Source organism: Cyprinus carpio, chromosome B17 (genome assembly GCF_018340385.1).
Source record: "Cyprinus carpio isolate SPL01 chromosome B17, ASM1834038v1, whole genome shotgun sequence".
Lineage (NCBI taxonomy): Eukaryota > Metazoa > Chordata > Actinopteri > Cypriniformes > Cyprinidae > Cyprinus > Cyprinus carpio.
Window position 1 is genome coordinate 21,649,217 of NC_056613.1, and position 24,168 is coordinate 21,673,384.

At 36.6% G+C, this 24,168-nt stretch overlaps 1 protein-coding gene across 3 annotated transcripts in view; it reads left to right on the top strand.

Annotated features, from left to right (window-relative positions):
• Positions 1-24,168, top strand: part of LOC109083672 (echinoderm microtubule-associated protein-like 5) — an 83,269-nt gene that overhangs the window by 50,182 nt on the left and 8,919 nt on the right. For all 3 annotated transcript variants that reach the window (XR_006156878.1, XM_042742805.1, XM_042742806.1), the window contains 17 exons: positions 641-747; positions 869-987; positions 2,533-2,719; positions 2,856-2,961; positions 4,302-4,395; positions 6,056-6,156; positions 7,081-7,274; positions 7,365-7,476; positions 7,670-7,797; positions 13,819-13,960; positions 15,872-16,024; positions 16,233-16,364; positions 16,879-16,967; positions 17,437-17,613; positions 19,386-19,587; positions 19,733-19,859; positions 23,702-23,716. Coding sequence is in view for 2 of the 3 variants with exons in the window: in XM_042742805.1 (XP_042598739.1) it covers positions 641-747; positions 869-987; positions 2,533-2,719; positions 2,856-2,961; positions 4,302-4,395; positions 6,056-6,156; positions 7,081-7,274; positions 7,365-7,476; positions 7,670-7,797; positions 13,819-13,960; positions 15,872-16,024; positions 16,233-16,364; positions 16,879-16,967; positions 17,437-17,613; positions 19,386-19,587; positions 19,733-19,859; positions 23,702-23,716 (2,185 nt within the window). In the remaining variant the exon portion in view is untranslated. The remainder of the gene's footprint in view (positions 1-640; positions 748-868; positions 988-2,532; positions 2,720-2,855; positions 2,962-4,301; positions 4,396-6,055; positions 6,157-7,080; positions 7,275-7,364; positions 7,477-7,669; positions 7,798-13,818; positions 13,961-15,871; positions 16,025-16,232; positions 16,365-16,878; positions 16,968-17,436; positions 17,614-19,385; positions 19,588-19,732; positions 19,860-23,701; positions 23,717-24,168) is intronic.

Genomic DNA, 24,168 nt, shown 5'->3' on the forward strand with positions numbered 1-24,168 from the left:
AAGGTTAAGTATTTCAATTAGTAGATAATTTTGTTGCACTCTGAGCAGTTATACAATTAGGACAAATTTACACTATAAAAAACCCTAGTAAAAACATACATTGGTCTAATGTTAAAATATAAAACTAAGTGACACTTAGATATTTCTGTAAAAAACTTGGTAAAATGCTAACTGAAGAAATCATCAAACTTGTTCATTTAAATGAACTGTCAAAACAAACTGATCTTTTGAAAAATGTAAATCTGAAAAACTGATCTGAAAATCTATTGAAGAAACAAATAAATGTCAAGGCAATGGCTGTTCTGGATTATATAAGCAAAGCACTGTTTTACTGATGCAAATTGATTCTACTTTTTCTTCCCATGTTGCTACTCAGTCTACCATGTCGCTGTTCATTTTCCTAATGGATTTCTCACTGCTCACGTTGACAGTTCTGTTTCTTAGCCATCAGCAGTTTTCTTAGTGATAAATCTATAAAGAGGAGGGGCAGCACTTAGAAATGACTAAGCTACTCAGGGTTTCTCAGGAGATCATGATAAATGGAATAGTTGCTAATTTGTTAATTCATTTATTTGTTTTACTTGAGTGGAATGCATAATCAGCACAGGAGTTCAACTGTTTTGCCTTTTCTGTCTTACAGAGACATTAGTAGACTCACACAGCGAGGAATCTGACTCGGATCAGTCAGACGTGCCTGAGATGGACTCTGAAATCGAACAGGAGACCCAACTTACTTACCGACGACAGGTTGTTTAATACATATGTTCATCAAAACCTGAGAGCAGGTCCTCTCATGGGTCTGAATTCCTTAACACATTTGCCTCAGTTGTGTGTTTAGGGAGATTTATGATGAAGGTTTTTGGTCCAGGTTTACAAAGAAGATCTACCTCAGCTTAAAGAGCAGTGTAAGGAGAAGCATCGTGCCATGGCTATGAAGAAAAGGGAAAGAGCTCCAGCCAGTGGATTGAGGTTGCACTTTATACACGGGTAAGTGCTTCAACAGATCCCAAACAGCATTGACAGCCATCGTGGTTTGTTATTTGAGGAGCTCTCAAAAGTTCTGAACAGATGGCAAACAAATCATAACTCTCCAAAATCTGTCTCCCAAACATAAACATAGTGTACAGTTTGTACACAAACCAGTTACCATGTTACAAACAGCTTGACCACTGTGACCTGCTTTTTTTCACAGATTTTTTTTGTTAATAATTATTATAAAACAGAGTAATATAATATTATATTAAATACATATTTAAAATAGACCAACTTTATGTTGTTTCTACATTAATTTGGAGATTCAATGTGCAATATAAATATATTATATTAATATGCAATTTATTGTGATTAATTTAGAATAATATGTGATTATTAGCTGCCCTTTTTTTATCGTTTGAGAGCACTAAATAAAATAAAAGCCAGAAACATACTATTTTAATGCAGAAAGATTAAAATTCAAAGCATGATATGTGTAAATAAACCTATGGGGATTGTAATGGGAGTGATTTAATTTCGAATAGACCACACATCTGGTGTAGACACAGTGTAAAGAGGTCTCCATTTATTTTTCATTATTTATTTATGCACCTGCAAATCAAAAGTTTATTTAGCTAAAGATATGCATAACACAGATCTGGCAAGTGCCAGTTTCAGTCCCAAAGATGAACTTTAGTCACCCTTATAGAGCAGTTGCTGTCAGTTCACAGATCTTATGAAGGTTGTCTCCAGGTTGATGTTTTTTTTGACGTTACCAATACCTTCAACATCAGCCTGCCTCTCTTAGAGGATGAAGAGATGATGCTGAGGAAAATATTTAGATGAGGTTACTCAGTGGTTTACAGAAGCAAGGCAATTTAGGTCACAGGATAAAATCCCATTTGTTTGTCTCTATCTATTTGTCCATTTATTGAAATAAGTAGAAACAACACTAATACATTTACAGTGCTGTAAGCGGAGACTGAAAAATTATGAAAAAGTACGATGATCATAAACAATTAAAATGATGAAAGGACATCATGAAATGTATTTAGGCCTGTGTTGCTTTTCTAAAGCTTGATACAAGTTATCCTCTGCAGTTGTATCTCAATGCTCAAAGTCTTAATACACATTATAGATCTTATTGTGAACAATTCATCTGTGCATCATCCATGACCTCATCAAAATGTCATAATGTTCCGGTGACAGAATGACAGATTTTTAATAAAGTATAATAAGACTTGTTTCATTCGTTAAAAAAAAAAGGAAAAAAAAAAAGTTTTTTTAACAAGTCAGTTAAGTGCCTTATTCAGTGGCTCGCTCATGATTAAAAAAAAGCATTCACTTGTCGCCACCTACTGGCTTAGTTATGTCATTACAGAGAAAACTGTTTTGGTGAATGGATTCGGAAGATTTGAAAACATTCAAATTCGCTTCAATACAACTACATTCAGATAGATATGTCCATCCATGCATGCAAGTGACTTTAGTATAGGGTATAGGATGAGCTATGGTTGAGGAGACATTTATAATATGTGTGTGTTTAAATGTGTGTTTCAGTTACAGAGGTTATGACTGCAGAAGTAACCTCTTCTACACTCAGACCGGTGAGATTGTGTATCATGTGGCGGCTGTGGGAGTGGTGTACAACAGACAGCAGAACACACAGCGCTTTTACCTGGGCCATGATGATGACATCCTCTGTCTGGCCATCCACCCCGTCAAAGACTATGTAGCCACAGGCCAGGTACAGTCAGCTGCACAAACGTCTGTCTTTGTCACAGCACACAGAGCAGAGATGTTTCTCTACTGAATAGATAAAAATCACTTTAGTTCAGCTTATGGTCAGGGCACATTAACATCTGTGTTTGTTTCTTATCCAGGTGGGCCGTGATTCTTCTATTCATGTATGGGAAACAGAGTTTTTGAAGCCATTGTCTGTTCTTAAAGGATTCCACCAGTTTGGTGTGTGTGCACTTGACTTCTCAGGTATGAAAAAAAGCCCCACCCTGAGGTCAAGTCTGGTCTCCCGATTATTAGTGGCAACATAACTATTACTATTGATTAATATTGAGTTTATTAAAGATGAATAGAACTTCACTTTTTCATGTCAACTGATTCATGTCAATATTTCATGTCAATTTAATGCATCCTCGATAAAAATTGGTATTCATTTCTTAAGTTAAAAAATTCCTACTGACCCCAAACTTTTGAATTATAGTGTATATTCTTTATGAAGTGAAAATGGTGAAGTGGAGTGAACAGCCAAAGTATACTACAAAAAGAAGAGTCTAGGAGATTAAAATGATCCTTCAAATACTAAAATGAACAAATAAATAGCTCCACTTTCTGACACATCTAAAATAGTATGACTCATGGTCTGAATCAAAGGATGAATAGAATAGTATTTCCAGTCTGGAAAAAATAGGTCAGCCACCTTTTGTGTGTGTGTGTGTGTGTGTGTTGTACTTTGTGTAAAAGAAAGGAAGCTTTGAGTGGAACACAGAATCAAAAGGAATATATATTTTTTTAGAATCCTTTTTTTTATATATATTTTCTTAACAGTGAGGCATGAACTGTTTGACACTCAGAATATGACATTTTTTCTATCTGTAACAGCTCTGAATAAGATTTGTAACAGTGGATTTCATAGCAAACTTAACTGAGCAGGTTCTCCATATTCTGATTTCTATTAAATGTATGCATTCGGCAAATACTCTTATCCAACGTGACTTACATTGCATTTAAGGTATACACACTTTTATTAGTTATTGCATTCCTTGGGAATCAATCCCATGACTTGGCCTTGACTGTGTAAGCTGCAGAAAGCCTGTTGATCTTGTACATTCAGACTTTACCACATATTCTTGTCCATTTTGCAGATTATTCTTGCTATAAACGTCCCATTTATGCAGAAATAGTCCATGTGGCTAATATGTAAAACCACAGATCACATTTATTTTTTTATGTATTGATTCTGAAATCGCTGAAACATTCTTTGTGAAATGATTTATAATCTGTTAAACGAGACAAATTTCGTGTTTAAAATCAAAGGGTCAGGTGTATAGAAGAGCTTCTCTTGGCAAAGCTAAAGCAACAGAGCCTCCTAGTATCTGTCAATGTCATGGGCCTAAGCATAAATGATTATTCTCATTAGATGCCATCCAATTGAAATTTCCACTGGAGCGATGCTGTCACATTGTATTACTTGAGACATCTTGTTTCATTGTTAGCAGGGTGGAGATGGTATAAAATCATTACATGATATACATGCCTTTATTTAGCTGATGTTGAGTATAATCAGAGCTGTATGATGTCTGTCATTGCAGCGGATGGGAAGAGGCTGGCTTCAGTGGGTCTGGATGACAATCATACCATTGTCCTTTGGGAGTGGAGGAAAGGAGAGAAGCTCTCCACCATCCGGTGAGTGAATAATACCTGCTTTGTTTCATTAAAGTTGTAGTCCAAGTTTGTTTGCTTGGGGCAAATGATGTGCTAGTGTGCGCCTAAAAGCTTTTGGCAGATATAAGCATGTGAAAGTCACAGTAATTATCTTAAAGGAAAATACTCAAAATCACTCAAAAATATCTGTCCAATAAAATTTTACCTAGAATGAATTCCCTCTTGCAGTATTGCCTACTGTATAAAATTGACTAGCAATAACTAGAAGCGAATATGTGGTGTAAACTAACCCCCTATTGGCTGTTTAAAAAACAGACAAGCAATTTGATTTCTCCCATTCCAAATGTCTGTTTCAACAGAAATAGATTAAAAGTAAATTGCATTCGTCAAACTGTTTCTTGGGGATTTAAAAGAAAAGTTGTGCTTTCTTCACCAAGTTTTAATGACACTTTTTAATACTTTGAAATACTTTTCCCAGATAAACTTTCTTGTTTTGTCATGTTTATGTATGTCATCTAAAATATATTGGCATCAATCCATTATAGCAAATGAGTGTCTCAACACTTCTTCGTGACATAACCCTGTTTATCAATCTCTGTCACAGCATGATCATTATCCTTGGGGAGAATCGTGAAACCCACTGCTGTCCTTTTCTCTCCCTACGGAGTGATTTTCATGATACGGCTGGTTTATGTTAACTAAGGGGTTGTTTTATCCTTCTGTCACAACATACTGTGTTAGATGTTAATTAAAATTGTATTTTGTTATTTATTTATTCACTGTGTTGTGTTCATTTAAATGTATTTAAATCATTTAAATGTGTTGTGTTCTTTTAAAATCCCACACAGTGAGCCGCAAGGTTCCGTAGAATATTTCAGAGAAAATATGTTAAATAAATAAATAAATAACTAAATAAAAAAGGAACAATTACTTACATTTAAACTGGTCAGAAAACATGAGAGTTGCACGTATTTATAATATTTTATTTTTCCTAATATTAATGGGTCAACTTTAAAACTTGCTTAACACAAGTTCTGTTTTTTAAAATCTGTATTAACCATGTTCAAAACATTATTATTACTAACCTTAAGTATTACACAGAAAAGCTCTGGCAAGCATGCACAATGTTCTTGGAATGTGATGGCAACCTATTGTCCAAATTTTGTGTAAAACAGCTGTTGCTAAACACTGTAAAACACTGTAATGCACATCCTCTCATGGTTTAGTCTACTGCGGTAATATAGCAAGGTTTCAGTGAGTGCATACCTGCTCTTAGAGTCTGAAGCATTTGTATTCCCCTGTTTGGATGCTCTTGAGTTCATAGGTAGTGCAGAGCTCCAGCTGACTCCTCCCTGGGGCTTTCTCTGGTAGAGAGGATGCTTGTGCGGGTGGAAGTAAATAGAGCCTGACAGTGCAGTCACTGCTCAGTGCTCTGCCCGCTCCACATCGGGCCTAATGCAAAATCGCAGTCAGCCACTGTCCCCCGTGCTGCTAAATTCCCCACCGGCACTCAGACAGTGGAAACAACACAGCAGACAGGTCAATTACAGCCCTACAGTGCCGACTGCAAATCTTTAAACTCTTAAATAAGATTGAGGGCTGTTCAATTCATCCTTTTTGGTGCCAGCAAAAGAATCCCAAATACATTTTACAACATAAATGTCTCTCTTTTTATTTACAGGGGAAGTAAAGACAAAATATTTGTCATTAAAATCAACCCGTATATGCCAGACAAACTGATAACCGCTGGAGTGAAACACATGAAGTTTTGGCATAGAGCAGGTAAGACTATGGCTATGTCCGCATGAATCCGGATATATTTGAAAATGGTGCTTTCATTTCAAAATGCTCCATCCAAAATGTGTTTTCCAAAAGTCACTCTTTCATGCGACACAGGTCGCACTCAAAATTAACATTCCATGTGTGGTATTAGGGGGAATTTACACAACGCCATTTTTACCAGAAATGTATAACTTTTTATGCATTTTGGCATAAAATATGCATTTACATGACAACAGCATTTCTTGGCATAATTGCGTATGTGTATGTTTTTGAAAACTATACCATTATTGTCTCATTGTAAACTACAAAAACACAAGTGTGTGAAAACAATGTCATGCACATGAGTATTATGTGTTTACATGACATTGCCAACTACTGCTATAGCATGCATAATACAGCATGTTAAGTCATTTTCACAGATCTGTGTGAACAGGATCATTTTTGACAACATTGTCTTCTGTAAAGCTTACCCATTTTTAGCAGATCTTTGTCATCATCTTTTGCCACAGAATAGCAATTGTGAGTAAATATTCTGTCAGCTTTGCAGAAATGAAATATGAAGATTCTCCAAAGTAACGCTTATCTTTAGCAACATTATTTTGGGCAAAGTGAATAGCAGGCACAACATTGTGGCACAAACTTAGATACATTTTTGAAGCATATGACTAAATGTGCATCATCTTTATTGAATATGTTAGTTTTACAGTCCACACATGAAAACAGTGTTTTCAAATGTATCCACTTGGGAGAACATCTTCATAAACAAATTTTTTACTGGAAGGTGTATTAATGTGTACAAAAGGAAAATATGTGTTTTCAAATTTATACGGATTTACGTGGACATCTTGTGCATGTCTTGTGGAGTATGTGAATCACTACACTTCCCCTGTCAGAGATCATCTCACAAACCTTTGTTGTTCTCAGGTGGTGGACTGATTGGAAAGAAGGGCAGCATGGGAAAAACCGAAACAATGATGAGCGCAGTATACGGCTGGACGGAAGAAATGGTGTTCTCAGGAACCTGCGCTGGAGACATCTGCATCTGGAGAGACATGTTCCTGGTGAAAACCGTCAAAGCTCACGATGGGCCTGTTTTTAGCATGCACGCCCTGGAGAAGGTATCAGATTTAGCTTCAAATAGGAAATAAGATTGAGTTACTATCCCTTTAAATATTTCAGAAATATAAGGTGAATGTGTTGTTACTAAGGGTTTTGTGACTGGTGGAAAGGATGGAATAGTGGCTTTGTGGGACGACACGTTTGAGAGATGCCTCAAGACATATGCCATAAAACGAGCGGTGCTGGCCCCAGGCTCCAAAGGTGAGGATATCTGTCTATCTATGTATCTAAGAAACTGTTTTTGCAGTGTAGCTTCAAGTGTGAATAACTTGTGCTATTAAACCATTCAGGACAAAAACCTCCATGCATTCTCAAAGAACATTCAGTGTGTTTAATAAATAGAAAAGCCAAGGTCATGGATGGGTGTTTATTTATAACACGTCCCTTCCTGCAGGTTTGCTTTTAGAGGACAACCCCTCCATTCGTGCCATATCTTTGGGTCATGGGCATATTCTTGTAGGAACAAAGAACGGAGAGATTCTGGAGGTGGACAAAAATGGGCCCATCACTCTTCTGGTTCAGGTAAGGCACAGATTCAAGCCATGAAACATGGTGGGGGGGGGGTACACTCTGAGAAATATGACTAAATAAAGGATTGTTTAAGGATTATTACTGTGTTCTTCCCTAATGAACTAAATTGTTGAAAATTAAGAGGCTTAACAGATTCATGCGGCCTTCCTTTAATTAAATTATGCACTCGTGAATAAGCCTTGTGCATACAGCAATAAGCCCAACAAAGCCATGGTTTATAGTGATTTTAGAACGATGAAGCAGAATGTGAAGTTCTCCAGTAATGTTTAGCAGAAGAGTTACCAAGCAACACACAGAAGTAGCAAGAAACCAATGCAGTGGTGCAGTAATACTGGTGTTTATAGTCACAGGTGTGTGTTTATAGAGTATTTTACAACAACTTGGCACAGCCAATCATCAGACAAGGACAGGAACTGTCTGCACATACCTTGTGCAACAGCATGAGGCCTTTTTTATTCATCAGACTCGAATAAGCCTCTTTGATATGTCTGACAACACCTGCTTCTGTTCAAAATGCTTAGTTATGTTTTCAATATTTATAGTGCACTCTGTTAGTAACTATGGCAACAGTTTGGATGAAAGTTACTGTATTAAAATCCAGAAAGCTGCACTTCTTGTATGCCATATATCCATTTCATATATCCATTTAAAAAGTACTAATTTACACATTACTGTGTGGGATACTGATTGAAAGAGACTGGATAGGATTCACAGTTACACTTTGCTAGTGGTCTGACAAAAAAAAACAAAAAACAAAAAAAACATTACAACGTCATTGTGATATAGAAAATAATTAAGGGCACAAAGGCAAAAATCCAAAATTGTAAAGGCAAACACAGGAAACACCCCTTTTTTGCTGTAGGAATTGTAGTTCAGTGTGTCTACACCTCCTGATGTGCCAGTCAGTTGGCCCACAGATTTTCGTCTACATCACAATGAATCTTACAATGCAATGTGGAATTGGAGTCAAGTGAACCATCTCACAACATCATATATGTGAATGAAGCTGGCTTCAACTTGACCAAAAGCAGAAGGTGTGGTCGAAATGTCATCGGCCACAGAGCTACTGTTGATTTGCCAGGCCAACAGAGAGGAAATATCCAGTGTCAGAATTTGTAACTCTTGTGTTGTCCTTTGTCTATATACAGTATGCTTACCAATTGAAGGTTCATGAGATGCACCTTTGAGCAACTTCAAAGAACCGGTTTATCATTAGCTGATCTACATTCTCTTCATTAGTGAAGTGCACAGAGAACTATATATTACATTTTGAGCAACATGACATTAGAAACTGATAATGTAGGAATACGCAGACAAATGTACATAATCAATTGCATGAATGTACCAAAGCCATCGCAACTTTGTCAAAAGAATGAGAAACTGGTTTTATGATGTGTACAAATGACTAGATGATGTGGACGTTGTACAAATAGTTTTGAGAATTTCATTTCTGATTTGAGAAATGCACCAAAGCGACTGAGTCTGAGACTGTCCTCTGTCTATATGCTTTCCAATTGAAGGTTCATGAGATGCACCTTTGAGCTATTTCAGAGAACTGGTTTATAATTGGTTGATCTACATTCTCTTCATTAGTGCAAGTCAAGATTCACCTCCACAATTCCTGACAAATTTACAAAGGGTCTGATAGAAATGTGTAGAAAATTTGCTTGAAAGTTTATGATAACTAGATCAACCATTTTGCATTTAATTGCTTATATGATAAACTAAAGACTAGATGTTTTAAGGGGTAAGACTATTGCACAGAGAACTATATAATACATTTTGAGCAACATGACATTAGCAACTGATAATGTTGGAAACTGCAGATAAATGTACATAATCATTTGCATGAACATACCAAAGCAATCGCAACTTGTTCAAAAGAATGAGAAACTGTTTTAATGATGTGCACAAGTGACAAGATGATGTGAATGTTGAACAAGTAGTTTTGAGAATTTCATTTCTGAACTGAGAAATGCACCAAAGCGACTGAGAAAAACTGCAAAACCTTTTAGAAGCTTGATGTTTCATTGGTTGATCTTGTGGTTTATGGTTTATACTATTAGTATAGTAATTTCTTCTAGTAATATATACATTATAAACTTTGTTAGGGTGATTTCAAGACATCTTTCTGTTGTGTTTAATTTAGTTTGAACAATTTGTTCTAAACAGTTCTTCTTTTGGCTCACATTTAACAAAAACCCACCAATTCACTATCTCAACAAATTAGAATACTTCATAAGACCAATAATAATAATAATAATAAAAAAAAACATTTTTAGTGAATTGATGGCCTTCATGAAAGTATGTTCATTTACTGTACATGTACTCAATACTTGGTAGGGGCTCCTTTTGCTTTAATTACTGGCTCAATTCGGCGTGGCATGGAGGTGATCAGTTTGTGGCACTGCTGAGGTGTAATGGAAGCCCAGGTTTTTTTGACAGTGGCCTTCAGCTCCTCTGCATTTTTTGGTCTCTTGTTTCTATCTCATTTTTCTCTTGACAATATCTCATAGATTCTCTCTGGGGTTCAGGTCTGGTGAGTTTGCTGGCCAGTCAAGCACACCAACACCATCGTCATTTAACCAACTCTTGGTGCTTTTGGCAGTGTGGGCAGGTGCCAAATCCTGCTGGAAAATGAAATCAGCATCTTCAAAAAGCTGGTCAGCAGAATAATACAAATGCACTAAAATTTCTTAGTAAACGGGTGCAGTGACTTTGGTTTTCAAGAAAAACAATGGACCAACACCAGCAGATGACATTGCACCCCAAATCATCACAGACTGTGGAAACTTAACACTGGACTTCAAGCAACTTCGGCTATGAGCTTCTCCACCCTTCCTCCAGACTTTGGTTTCCAAATGAAATACAAAACTTGCTCTCATCTGAAAAGAGGTATTTGGACCACTATACAACAGTCCAGGGGCCAGTTGCACCAGCTGGACGTACACCCGGTCGTAAGACTAGGCCGGACGTAAAATGCAGTTTAAGTTGTGCGTAGAATTTATACCTGTTGCACCATCTTGGTGTATGCTACGTCTGAGACTAAATCTTACGCCTAGTCAGAGGTAGGTGTAAAGTGAAAACTTATGATTTGCTCGGACATTCGTTTTTAGGATTCATGTCTGTTATTCAATTCTTACTGCAGACGTGAACTGTAATGTTTATGGTCTTTTCGGGAAGGATAAGCGATATCAGTCGCGAAGCTCGGTGTAGAATATAACCTATACCACACTGTCGACAGTAATAGAATACAAAATATATTTCTGTACAGCATGTAATAATTATGCAGTAAAATATTACATATGGACTGGGATTATTAAAAGAAACTGAACCGTTTGACATCTGCTTGGAAGGACAGTGTAAATGCTTGGAAATATTTCACGTCTTTAATTCCATTCATTATTTGTAGTGTGCCTGCCATCCAATAGTCGCAATACGTTTTGTGCTTTGTTACTTTTAATCAGAAATAAAAGATCAGCAATCAGATTTTGCTTTCAAATATTTTCACAAAATACAAACTATAAACGTGTTTTTTCAGCCACAGAAAGACGCTAGTAAAACACAACATGTCACAACATTAATTGCACATAAACTTGATTGTAGCCTAAGCTATAAAAAATAATTTTAGAGAGAAGCATTGTATTACATTTATTATATTTTACTCAACCTTCATGAAATCTGCCATGGGAATGTGCAGGGAGCCTTCAGATATAAAAACGCAGACTTGTTAGGAAATGTTTACTCAATGAAATCGTGGCGCGGTGGCTTCACATGTTATGTCTTGAGCAATTCAATTCTATATTAGTAGTTGTAGCCATTGCGGCGTGAACGTCGTCTCAGCTATATCTATAACTGCGGGAGAATGTGTCAGTGTGGACGCACATTGTCTACACCGGGCGTAGTTGCGCCTGATCGTAGGTTCAGTTGGTGCAACAGGTGTAAATATTTATCGTAAAGCTGGACGTTGCAACAGTGTAGGGCTTACACCCAGCTTTTTTACGTCTAGCTGGTGCAACCGGCCCCAGTTCTTCTTCTCCTTAGCCCAGGTAAGACACCTCTGACGTTGTCCGTGGTTCAGAAGTGGCTTAACAAGAAGAATACGACAACTGTAGCCAAATTCCTTGACACGTCTGTGTGTGGTGGCTCTTGATGCCTTGACCCCAGCCTCAGTTCATTCCTTGTGAAGATCACTCAAATTCTTGATTCAATTTTGCTTGACAATCCTCATAAAGCTGCGGTTCTCTCGGTTGGTTGTGCATCTTTTTCTTCCACACTTTTTCCTTCCACTCAACTTTCTGTTAACATGCTTGGATACAGCACTCTGCGAACAGCCAGCTTCTGTGGCAATGAATGTTTGTGGCTTACCCTCCTTGTGAAGGGTGTCATTGATCGTCTTCTGGACAACTGTCAGATCAGCAGTCTTCCCCATGATTGTGTAGCCTAGTGAACCAAACTGAGAGACCATTTTGAAGCCTCAAGAAACCTTTGCAGGTGTTTTGAGTTGATTAGCTGATTGGCATGTCACCATATTCTAATTTGTTGAGATAGTGAGATCGTGAATTAGTGGGTTTTTGTTAAATGTGAGCCAAAATCATCACAATTAAAAGAACCAAAGACTTAAACTACTTCAGTCTGTGTGCATTGAATTTATTTAATACACGAGTTTCACAATTTGAGTTGAATTACTGAAATAAATGAACTTTTCCATGGCATTCTATCTGTTTTGTCTTTAAAAACATTGATCATATAATTGTAGTATTTGCATGCTGAACTGTGATAGGTCTTCTAGAAAACCTACCGTTGTCTTGCAGAGGGTGTTATTTTCTTCTAGAATTACAATTCTACTTTTTAAAACCTTTTTTTCCTTACAGCAGCACCCTTAAATGACCCTGAGAATGAATGAGTCAGTCAAGTGTCTGTCTCTCCACCTGCCCTCACCACTGAACCACTTTGTAATGTTGTGTTCTGCACAACAGAGTTTTGCCATCATCACTGGAACAAATTGCTCCAGTTCCACTTCAGAGACAAACAAAATGGTCCAAGGCTGTTGTTATGTAATAAATAGTAAACAGCAGTAACTGCAGACTGGGCAAAAATAGTAGTTTTCCAGTGTTCCTGTATTAAGACTGCCATGGTTTAGCAAAATAGGTTTTTGGGCAGTGATGAAATGTGTGTCTTTTTGGCTTGTGTGGCTTGAGTTTTAGAGTGAGACACAGTGATTAATTTCAGGTTGGTGCTTGTTATTGAAGTCATTGTTTACCTACTAAATATTCTATATCAGTTGGTGCAAACCCTCCATTGCTTTACGTGAGCTTGTTAATTTATCAAGCGATTAGTAGGATGTAGAAATGAACCAAAACAACAACAAAACTCTGCATTTAGCAAGCCTTAGTCATAGATTTTTATAAGTCCTACTTACTGCTAGAAAACATTTGAGCTTGATTGAATTCTTATTTATTGCACTCTGAAATGCTTTTCCGGAAAACATTTATGGAACCCTTGGGTGCGTAAGAATAAACCGTGGCAAATTCTCTAAAAATGAATTGTGCCTGCTGACAGTGTTGTCTATTTGCATGTTGATTATTTTAGCATCCGATTCGCTAAAAAGAAATGCAAATCAGGTATAGACTGTGAGGTAGAGACTGCGGAGGATACGGCAGACTATCATGATCTGGTGTACTTTACAGGGAGAGTACAGCATCATTCCACCACTGTGTTCCAAGGTCCTGAATCAGCTCTTTAATACGATGTGCCTGGATATATGCCCAGTTATAATGGTCTTCTCTATCATTTGATGAATCACGGCCACCATACTCACTAGAAAAACGTAGATGTATTCTTTTAAATAAAAATTTTCAGACGAAAAAAGCTTGATGTAATTTGCTAACTTTATTGTCTGACATGAGCATAAGAAAGGAGATGTGTTTGTGCTGAAAAGAATGACAGATATGTTGACGTGTTAGTATTAAATAACATGTGTGTGTGTGTGTGTGTATGGGCTGTATTTAGGGTCACATGGAGGGTGAGGTCTGGGGTCTTGCCACTCACCCGCATCTGCCACTGTGTGCCACTGTGAGCGACGATAAGACCCTGCGCATATGGGATCTCTCCCCCAGCCACTGCATGCTCGCCGTACGCAAACTCAAGAAAGGTAAGAAGATGTTTACTAATTACTTATTAGAATCGGCAGGTTTTTCCATGTGTTCACAGGCCTTAATAAAATAATGGGTCACACTTTCTTTTAATGTGTATGTGTTGCAGTGTTATTAGTGAATACTGAGCAATAGTAATTAGGAGTGTGTAATTACTATAGGTTTAAAATTAGAGGTTTGTTTAGTTCTTGTTATTTGTAATCCTGCACAAATTAGCATTATTACTATAGTAGTGTAACAAGGGCAATTACAAATGAAAATGATTACCAAATATTGTAATATGAATAAAAGTAAAGCTCAATAATCTCTTAAAACAGCATACAGTAACAAGGATGATTTGGAACAATGGGCTAGGGCAGGGTCATATATTGAATATTCACAATGCATTTTACTGCTACCCTAAAATCAAGCTACTGTACAGTGTGGTTTTGCAATGAAATAATTTTTTATTTGAGCATTAATTTTCCCAAAGAAGGTGTCACTGAAGTGTATTTTTTATAGTCTTCTTTTGTGTTCTGCAGAAGAAAGCATGTCATACAAAGTAATGTGATCTAAACCATCCTTATAATATTACAACCTTACAGCAATTAAACCATGCTAAGGGCAACTACTATGATGTAACAAAGGAGAAATAACTGTATGATCAGCTACAGTTCTTCACTAGCTTGTTTTTCAGTGACATAAATTTCAAAGCACACATGCATTACTGTCTACAAAACACCCCTCTGTCTGATTATAAATATCCTTATCTATGTGCTCTTCTTGTGATTTGTATTCCAAGCTTAGCCTACACAATGCTTGACCTCGTTATGCTTCAGAAACTCAATTTGCGCTGAAAAAATATAACTTAAGTGAAGAACACTCAGCATGCAAATTAGCCCTAAGAGCATATTGATTGCATGAGGGCAGAATCTCTAAAGGGGATGGTTGTAGTTCATTTTTGTAGAGGAACGATTGCTGCTCATACATAGTATACTCTGTAGACCAGTGATTGAATCAAATAATGCTTGATAGACCAGATCCTTAAGATGAGCTTTCGACTCTTCATCAACCTTAATTAAATTATATTATGATTATTATCCTTAGAGTACACGGGGTCTTTGTATATTTACTTGGATAATGAACAATGAAAACTTATTTGACAGCAATTAGAGGATTATGTAATGGGTTCTAGAGATTTCACCCAAAAATTGAAATTCTATCCACATAGACCATTGAGATTCTTCGTAAGTTAGATAAAAGTTCACCATTCGACATTTGTTCTTTCATCTTTTTGCGAAAAACAGACTGATATTTACTGAAAGCTTCCCCTCCAGTATAGTCTTCATTTCTCATTTGCATTTTTGCATATTCAAACATGCCATGTTGGAATCAGTCAGGTTTGGAACCACATCAGAGTGTGTAATTGATGACAGAATTTCATGTTATGGCCAGTATTACGTTTATGTTATGGCTGATATTAAAATCCTATAAAAAAATTCTAAATAAAATCCATAATTAAAAACCATAATCCAATAACTTATTTTAAATGCTGTATTATTAGGACACCATGTCATAAATGAAATACTTCAAAAGATACAAGATGTGAGCGCAAAAGTCAAACATGTCTTTTTTATCATATTTCCATAGAAAAACAATGGAAAAGTGTTCTGTGTTAATGTCACCTTATGGTTTTATTGTACAGAAGAGAGCAGCATGAACATTCTGCTAAACTTCTCCTTTTATATTTCACCGAAGAACAAAAGTCATACAGCTTTGGAACAGTGTGAGGGTGAATAAATAATGGGTGGTATTTAAACTAACCCTTTGCTTACTATCTGGCAATCGTTCGACATTCATATGTGGCTATAAATCTGTTTAGCTGTCCTGCTTGATGAGACAGCGTTTGACACTTTAACAACTCTGTGCAGGTGGGCGATGTTGCTGCTTCTCTCCAGATGGGAAAGCTCTGGCTGTGGGACTCAATGATGGCAGCTTCCTCATCGTCAACGCAGACACTCTAGAAGACCTGGTGTCATTTCATCACCGCAAAGACATCATATCAGAAATCCGCTTCTCTCCTGGTTAGTCAACATACTAATATCAGTACAATGGAAATGCTTTGAGTACTGAGAAACAAGAATTCTTTCATCTGATCTATTCAGTATGATGTACATTCACATATGCTAATGTATTTAACAAATACTTGCAGGAATATATTAACATATTAATAAGAATGTGATAGCTGGGTCGTGGAACGGCTCAAAACTGAAAAACTGATTTTTATTACAGTAACAGGCAAGTATTTGGCTGTGGCATCAGGTGACAGCTTTGTGGATATTTACAACGTGATGAGCAGCAAGAGGGTTGGTGTGTGCAAAGGCTCCATGAACTACATCACCCACCTGGACTGGGACAAGAGAGGTGAGATGGATACAAGATACAAACACTGTATTTCAGAGAGCAAAGGAGTCAAGGGAAGTTCACATGGACAGCATTTTGCAGCAACAAAGTGACCAGAAGTCATTCATCTTTAGTGCGAGTTGGGGATTTCAGGCAACCTGAGTGATAGTGATGGATACAATGTGTCTGATTTATATATAACTTTATACGCTTATGCAATGTGGAGACCAGTTGAAGTAAAGACATTGTTATCCATGTCCTGTTAATTACTGTGGTTTTGAGTAGGCAAGATGGAAAACATGTCAGAAAATTATAGGATTTTTCAAGAGTTTGATTCATGCATTGATTTTACATCATCTTGTTGTTCATGATATGTTGTATTGTGCCATGGTTCATCTATGATTGAGTCTGATTGAAAGTCAAGAAATCTACTGTATGTATAAAAAGTCCTTGAAAAGTAGCATAAATAAATGAAGAAGACATAGGAAAAAGTTTCGTTACATCTCAGCATCTCTTTTCTGTTTTCTTGTATTAGGGAAGCTTTTGCAGGTCAACACATCGGCAAAGGAGCAGCTATTTTTTGAGGCCCCTCGTGGGAAGAAGCAAACCATTCCTGCTACAGAGGTGTGGATCCTGAACATCTCACCATGTGTCACCCTGGGAGGGGGAAGGGCACACTTAAGGGCAAGAACATGGCCCACTTTTCATTAGCTTTTCTCTAAATTTGGAGGCAAGGAATTAGGCCGTGTTTAAGGCCACCACTACGTTGGGACAGACAGTGAACGCTTATGTTAATAACTTAAGATTTAGTAAGAGCTTAAAGCCCTTCAGTGTTTCTGATCTCCTGCCTTCAGCTAAGTGCCCAGGTTCTGTAGGAGGTATTTTGGCTACAGTCTTTGTTGGATTGAGTTGGATTTTAATATTGAAATTTATGCTGCCAATTCATTTTCATTAAAAGTGTTGCTCGATGCCAGTTTTTTGTGCAACATACAGCTTTAACCAAACTCTCCATATTGTTCTGGTTAGGGGAACACTTGGTGTTTAGAGGAATTTAATTAGTCTGTGTCTTGATGAATTTTCTTTCTTTCCTCAGGTGGACAAGATCGACTGGAGCACATGGACGTGTGTGCTCGGAAGTTCCTGTGAGGGAATTTGGCCTGTGGTCAGTGAAGTTACCGAAGTTACTTCCGCATGTCTTAGCAATGACAGGAAGTTGCTAGCAACTGGGGATGACCTCGGATATGTCAAGGTCTTTAAACATCCAGTCAAGGTTAAGAATATGTTATTTAATCACCTATTATTACTGTCCCTCATACTGAGGGATAGACATTCATCATTCATCAAAAACAATTTAAATCTTTTTTAAGCTGTGGAACACAAAAGAAGATATTTAGATATACAGTGACCTCCACTAATATTGGCACCCTTGATAATTATGAGCAAAGGCGGTTATGAAAATAAATCTGCATTGTTTTCACAAAAAAAATCACAAAATTCTTTCATTGAAGTAAAACAAATGAAAGTTGGGGGACACTCACATTATGAAATGAATGTTTTTCTCCAATGCATGTTGGCCACAATTATTGGACCCCCTAGAAATTAGAGTAAAATATCACTGAAGTATATTACTATTCATATTTACATTTTTTTTTAGCACTCCAGGGGCTTGAAATTGTCCAGCCATGACTTTCTGTTCCACAGGATTATAAATATGAGGAATACAAAGGCCAAATTCCCTTAACAATCAACCAAAGGAATATCAGTAAGAACAAAAAATTCTAATGTGCAGAACAGCTAAATCATTTAAAATCCCTATTTAATAATTAAGAGGTTCCAGTCAAGTAAAGATGTTACAAATCTGCCTGGAAGAGGATGTGTGTCTATATCATAATGCACGGTGAGAAGGAGAATTTGAGTGCCCAAAGACTCTCCAAGGATCACTGCTGCAGAATTGAAGAGATTAGTTCAATTTTAGGGTAAAAAAATCTAAATAAAAATCAAACAGCCCCTACATCATCAGCTGTTGTTCTGGAGGGTTTCAAGAACAGTTCTCCTCGCTCATCCAAAAACCAACTCCTGCATATTCAGTTGTCAGACACGACTGGAACTACAAATATCACTGGCACATACAGGGGTAAAAAGTAACACAATGCCGAGAGTTAAATATACTGCTGGTTCTTTAATGTTGTGGGCATATTTTCTGCCAGAGATCCTGGATATCTTGTTCAGATAGAAAGCATCATGGATTCTATCAAATACCAATAGATAAAAAAAATTCAAAACCTGACTGCCTCTGTAAGAAATCTTATAATGGGCAAATGTTTCATCGACCACCAAAACAATTACAAAAAACAAACATCAAATTCAACACAAAAATGTGTCATTGAGCACAAAATGAAGTTCAAGTTCCTTAACCCTGAAATGAGTGTGGTGAACTGAAGAGAAGCACCAACATGGAGCTGTGGATCTGAAGGATCTGGAGAGATTCAGTGTGAAGGAATGGTCTCTGATCTCTTGTCAGGTGTTCTCCAAACTCTTCTACGAGAAAACTCAGAGCTGTTATCTTGGGAAGAGGACATTGCAATAATTGGCTGCCAATAATTATGGCCAGTGTGAGCTAGAGAAAAACATTTATTTCATAATGAGACCCCCCCACCCACTTTCAATTGTTTTACTTCAATGAAAGGTTAGAAATTTGTGAATTTGAAAAATCCAAAAGTTAAACATTGCAGATTTATTTTCACAGCCACCTTTGCTCATATTTACCAAGATATTTCGATTTTTTCTTTTTTTTTTTTCATTTTGGATCAAGATTCATTTGATTGTTAGATTACATTATTATGGATACTTTGAAAAATGATACTTTGGAAAAATATTTGTCACATATATACTATACTCATATATCACTATACTCTATATAAAAATGCACTTAAATAAATGACATTGATGTTTAGCCTTTTTTGAGTGTAGGTGGGTCTAATTTCAGATATTTTAATTGATAATTTACCTTCACACATGTTAACATTTTCTTGATCATAATAGGGAAAATATGCGAAGTTTAAGCGGTACATGGCCCACAGTACCCATGTGACTAATGTGCGCTGGTCACATGACGACTCTTTGCTGGCGTCAGTCGGTGGCTCTGACACCTGTCTGATGATCTGGAGCCATGAGACCGAGGGCTGCCGAGAGGCCAGACAGTGTGACAGCGAGGAGTCAGACATCGAGAGCGAAGATGATGGAGGTGAAAAAGATCATTTATAAAGAACACTTATTACTGTCATCCGCTGTCATCTAGATTTAAAGAGGGTGGCCATCCATCATATGATAAAATGTTCATTTAAATGTGTGTCATGATATAAAAGTGAGGCATCTCTCAATCTGTGCAGGGTATGACAGCGATGTAACTCGGGAGAATGAGATCATCTATGTAATCAAGGCCTTATCCACAAACATGCGACCCATGACAGGGGTCAAACCCCACTTACAACAGAAGGAGCCGTCGGTAGACGAAAGGTAAGTTAGGAATGACAGCCAATGTGGCGTCAATGCTCATAGCAACCCTGTGTACAGTTCTGAGATATATATATATACAGTGACAGAAAGTAGGTACAGAGTTATGGAAAAACCTTGGCTGCAGCATGGATTGCTTCTCATTTTTCATGACCTAAACTTTCTTTGGCATCTTAATGAATCGAACAGGGTTTAAATAAGTACAGTATTTATAGATATATTTTATATATTTTGAAGGAGGTAATATATGTGTTTACACCATATTAGTCATCGGATAATGTTAGTGATTTCATTTAATTGGATATTTATGCATGGCCATTTCCCCATTTTACATTTAAATTACTTTTGATCATCTAGCACCCACTTAAAGTTTATCTTTAATAACGTTTATTAATGGAATTGCACTTATAAATTCAATTATATTTAATAGTCATAACCAAATGTTAAAGGAGATTCTATCTAAAAATAAATAATACCTCAATAAACTCCTAATTTGCTGCTTGTTAATAGTTAGTTAGGTAGTTAAGTTTTGATATTGGGTAGGATTAGGGATGCTGGATATGGTTATGCAGAGAATATTTGCTTTATAAGCAATAATAATCAGCCAATATGTTAATAAAAGGCCTGCTAATAAACAACTAGGAAATAGTTAGAATTGGTTTCTCTATACTAAACTTTTACCATGTATTATATATTTATTTAATTTATTTTTTACTAGTACAAACTAGTAAATACTTTTAATATTGGACATTTATCCGTTGCGTAAAATAGTTGTCTGCTTATCAGAACTTGGGTGCGTTTCTCAAAAGTTCGGTCATTATCAATAGAGTTCAGTGGAACTTTCCACCATAGTTAGCTAAATAATCTTTAATAAAATTCAACCAAATCAAAATTTTAAATGCATTAACACCTTCAAAACATGATAATGAATAGATTTCAACTAAATTAGATTTTGAAATGCAGTAACCCCGTCAGATGAAGAACTGAATACTCTTATGCCGCGTTTCCACCGAAATTACCCGGAACAATTGTACCAGGAACTTTTTTCGCAGGAACTTTTTTCCCTCCAGACCTGTTGCTTTCTGCGTTTCCACCCCGGTCAAAAGTACCCTGAAGATTAGACAAATAGTCTGGTGACGTAGGTCTGTGTGCGTTTCTCAATACAAAGTACGCGATTTTCGGACTTGCATCCTCCGTAGTTCGGACTTTGCGAGTTTGACTCAGTAGTGTGATCTCCCACGGACGGGACGACGCAAGTCCGGTAATTCTGCAAACATCAGCGTACTTGATAACATCAGTCAGCTCGCCTTGGCTACTGCAATTTTCCACACTGTATATTTACAATAAGACGAAATATGATATCAAACACCACTGCCTCCTTTCGTTTTCATTTAAACATATTAATAGCCGCATAAATGTAGTTCTACATTACAATGAAACGAAATACTATATCAAACAGTATTGCTTCTTTTTATTTTCATTTTAACATATTAATAGATTAATTGAATAAAGACCAAAGATTACCTGTTAGATTTACCCAAAACGATTTATATTTTATGTTTAACCACTAAAGAGACGTCAGAGCCAGCGGCAAATGTCAGAAGTACTAGCTGAGTTGAGACTGCTCTAGGCGGATACATGAGCACTGAGCATGGAGCTGATCGTCTCCGAAATCGGCGAAACACAATTTTAAATAGGTGCTGTCTTTATAAATAAACCACATTTTTGAGTTCTAAGCAACTACATTCTCACCTGAAATACTTTTAAAACTACATTTCATGACTCGATAACAGTAATATTTTCAAAATTATCCGAATTAATGGTGGTGCTTTATTTAGATCCTGGTTCCTGCTGTGGAAACACACTGAGTACCAGCCCAAAGTCCCTAGTTCCTGGGTATAGTTCCAGCAGTGGAAACGCGGCTTTAATTATCCACTTTATTGCTTCTCTAAACTCTCGTATTTCAAATTCACCACCACTCTACCACTAATATACCATGTTGAATAAGCTCATGTTGGTGGCACACTCTCTAAAGCCAAACGATTTACTGCTACTGTTGGAATAGCAAACTATCTTTCCAAAGTGGAATGTCAAACTGTCTTTCACAGGAAGGTTCCTGATTAAATAAGTTTATCTCTCTTTTTTAACCATAGAAAATCATTTTGAATTGCTTGTTGAATATTGCATTTACAATAAAGCACTTACAATGGAGGTCTATGGGCATAGGCATTTTCCTGTGATTAGAATACTTTCTGTTTCAAAGGTAAAACTAGGCCCGTAGCCAGCTATGAGGTCACCGAGGTTCGAACCTTGGTAAATTGTGTTAAAAAAAAAATGTATTCTCTGAATAACTAGTTTGCTGTTCAAAACTCCTTGTGTCTGCAAGTTTACACAGTTTTCAAGAATGTTTAGTGCTCGTAGTAACGAGTCTTGAGAGAGTTGTGAGGGAGGGCGCGGGCGCAGGCGCAGGCGCAGCCTCCGTGTTGCCAGATCCAGCTATTATTGGTGTTTTTGGACTTGTCTTTTTCACTTAGTTTGTCACTTTAGAAAGTTAATCAAGTGGTTTAGAGACAGTGTTATCTTTATCTTATCTTATTTCCAGGGATTTTAAATAATTTCGGTTTTTTATTTGTTTTATAGCAATATCTGGCAACACGGCATTGCCTGCACACTGACAGTCATAAAAAAAAGGTTTTAAAATCAAAATTAAAAGGTTATCAATAACAGGATACCATATTTGGAAAGGCAAACAAACCTAAAAATCATGATATTATCAACGCTGCCAAAAACAGTAGCATTTCACACTAGTACACAGATCTGTAGAACAAGTACAATCTTAAAAATAAAGGTGTTCTTTGTGTTGAATGGTTCTTTGTGGAACCAAAAATGGTTCTTCTATGGCATTTTTTGAAGCTCCTTTATTTTTAAGAGTGTAGGTTACAGAATGAGATTTTGGAATAGCCAAGTCTATGCTATTTCATTGAGTAGCCTATAGTAGTTACAAAAAAACAAACACAAGACAAAAACATCAACAAAGATTAACAATAAAAATTAAACAAAAATGATTTTTCATGACTATTAATGAAAACTATAACAGTAATATGTATTGTTGCATGATTAATAAACAACTGATAAAATTATCCACCCTTAACCTAAAATACTAACAAATTTCGATTGGCTATGGCCATGGGTAAAACCCCAAGATTCAAATATTAAATGGGCTAACATGAAAACTGGGACCTTACTTACCAAAAGTTCATCCACTGAACAGTATGGTAAACTTCCAGGGGGCCTCAATAAGTCTGAAAATGATTTAAATGTAGTTATAGTAAAATCATCTTAATTAAAAAGCAAAGTAAAACATTACAAATAAAGATGCACAACATTAAACTGACATCATATTTTAGAAGTTCAGATATTTTAAAGTACAAAATGTCTTAAAGTACAAAATATTCCAAACCATTGATATATAGTGTTTTTCAGTTCAAATAATGCTCAGTTTTGTACTAAATAAAAATTTACATTACATTAAATGGCTTTTATTTACTTTCTTTAGTTATCTTGCCTATAGATTTCCATTGTAATTGCATTACTGCAAATGCAATTTTAGTTTTTAAGAACTCAGGGATTAATCAAAATTGATATTACGTTGTAAACAATTTTAACTAAAACAGGGCATTTTGAACCTTAAGAGTTGAACAATAGTTAAAAGCATTGAAAACAATGAGTGTGAATTCATGGAACACTTGGGCTTTGAGTGACATGCTACCCTCGTGTCTGTCTTTTTCAATTTCCCTCATTCCTCTGTCCGTCTCTGCACTCCACTTCTCTCTTACCATGTGAAGGCAGGGCGTAGTCAGGTAAGAAGACCAATGAAAGTGTCATTTCTCCTGCTCTTTGGATGTTTACTATACTGCACGGCAACAGCCATCAGATCCATAAACCCACCATAAACCCACAGCCTGTCGCAAAGTTTTGCTCTTATTTTAAGCTCAGGATGCTTTAAAAGCAGGTAATTTCAGTCTTAAATTAGAGTAGATGGCACTGCATTATATAAAGTGCTTTGCTGGCAGATATTTTTGTCATTGCTTTGAAGTGACTTTATTACTGCTCTCCACGGCTAATTATTTAAAGAGTAATGCTGCTTCTTTGGCTGCTGGGAACTTTGCTCATGCTTTGCTCCCTGCACTCTCTCTCAGGACGATTAAAGGATTAGTTCACCCCAAAACAGAAATTCTCCCATCACTTACCCTCATGCTGTTCCAAACCTTACTTTCTTCCATTGAACACACAGAGAAATTTTAAATAATGT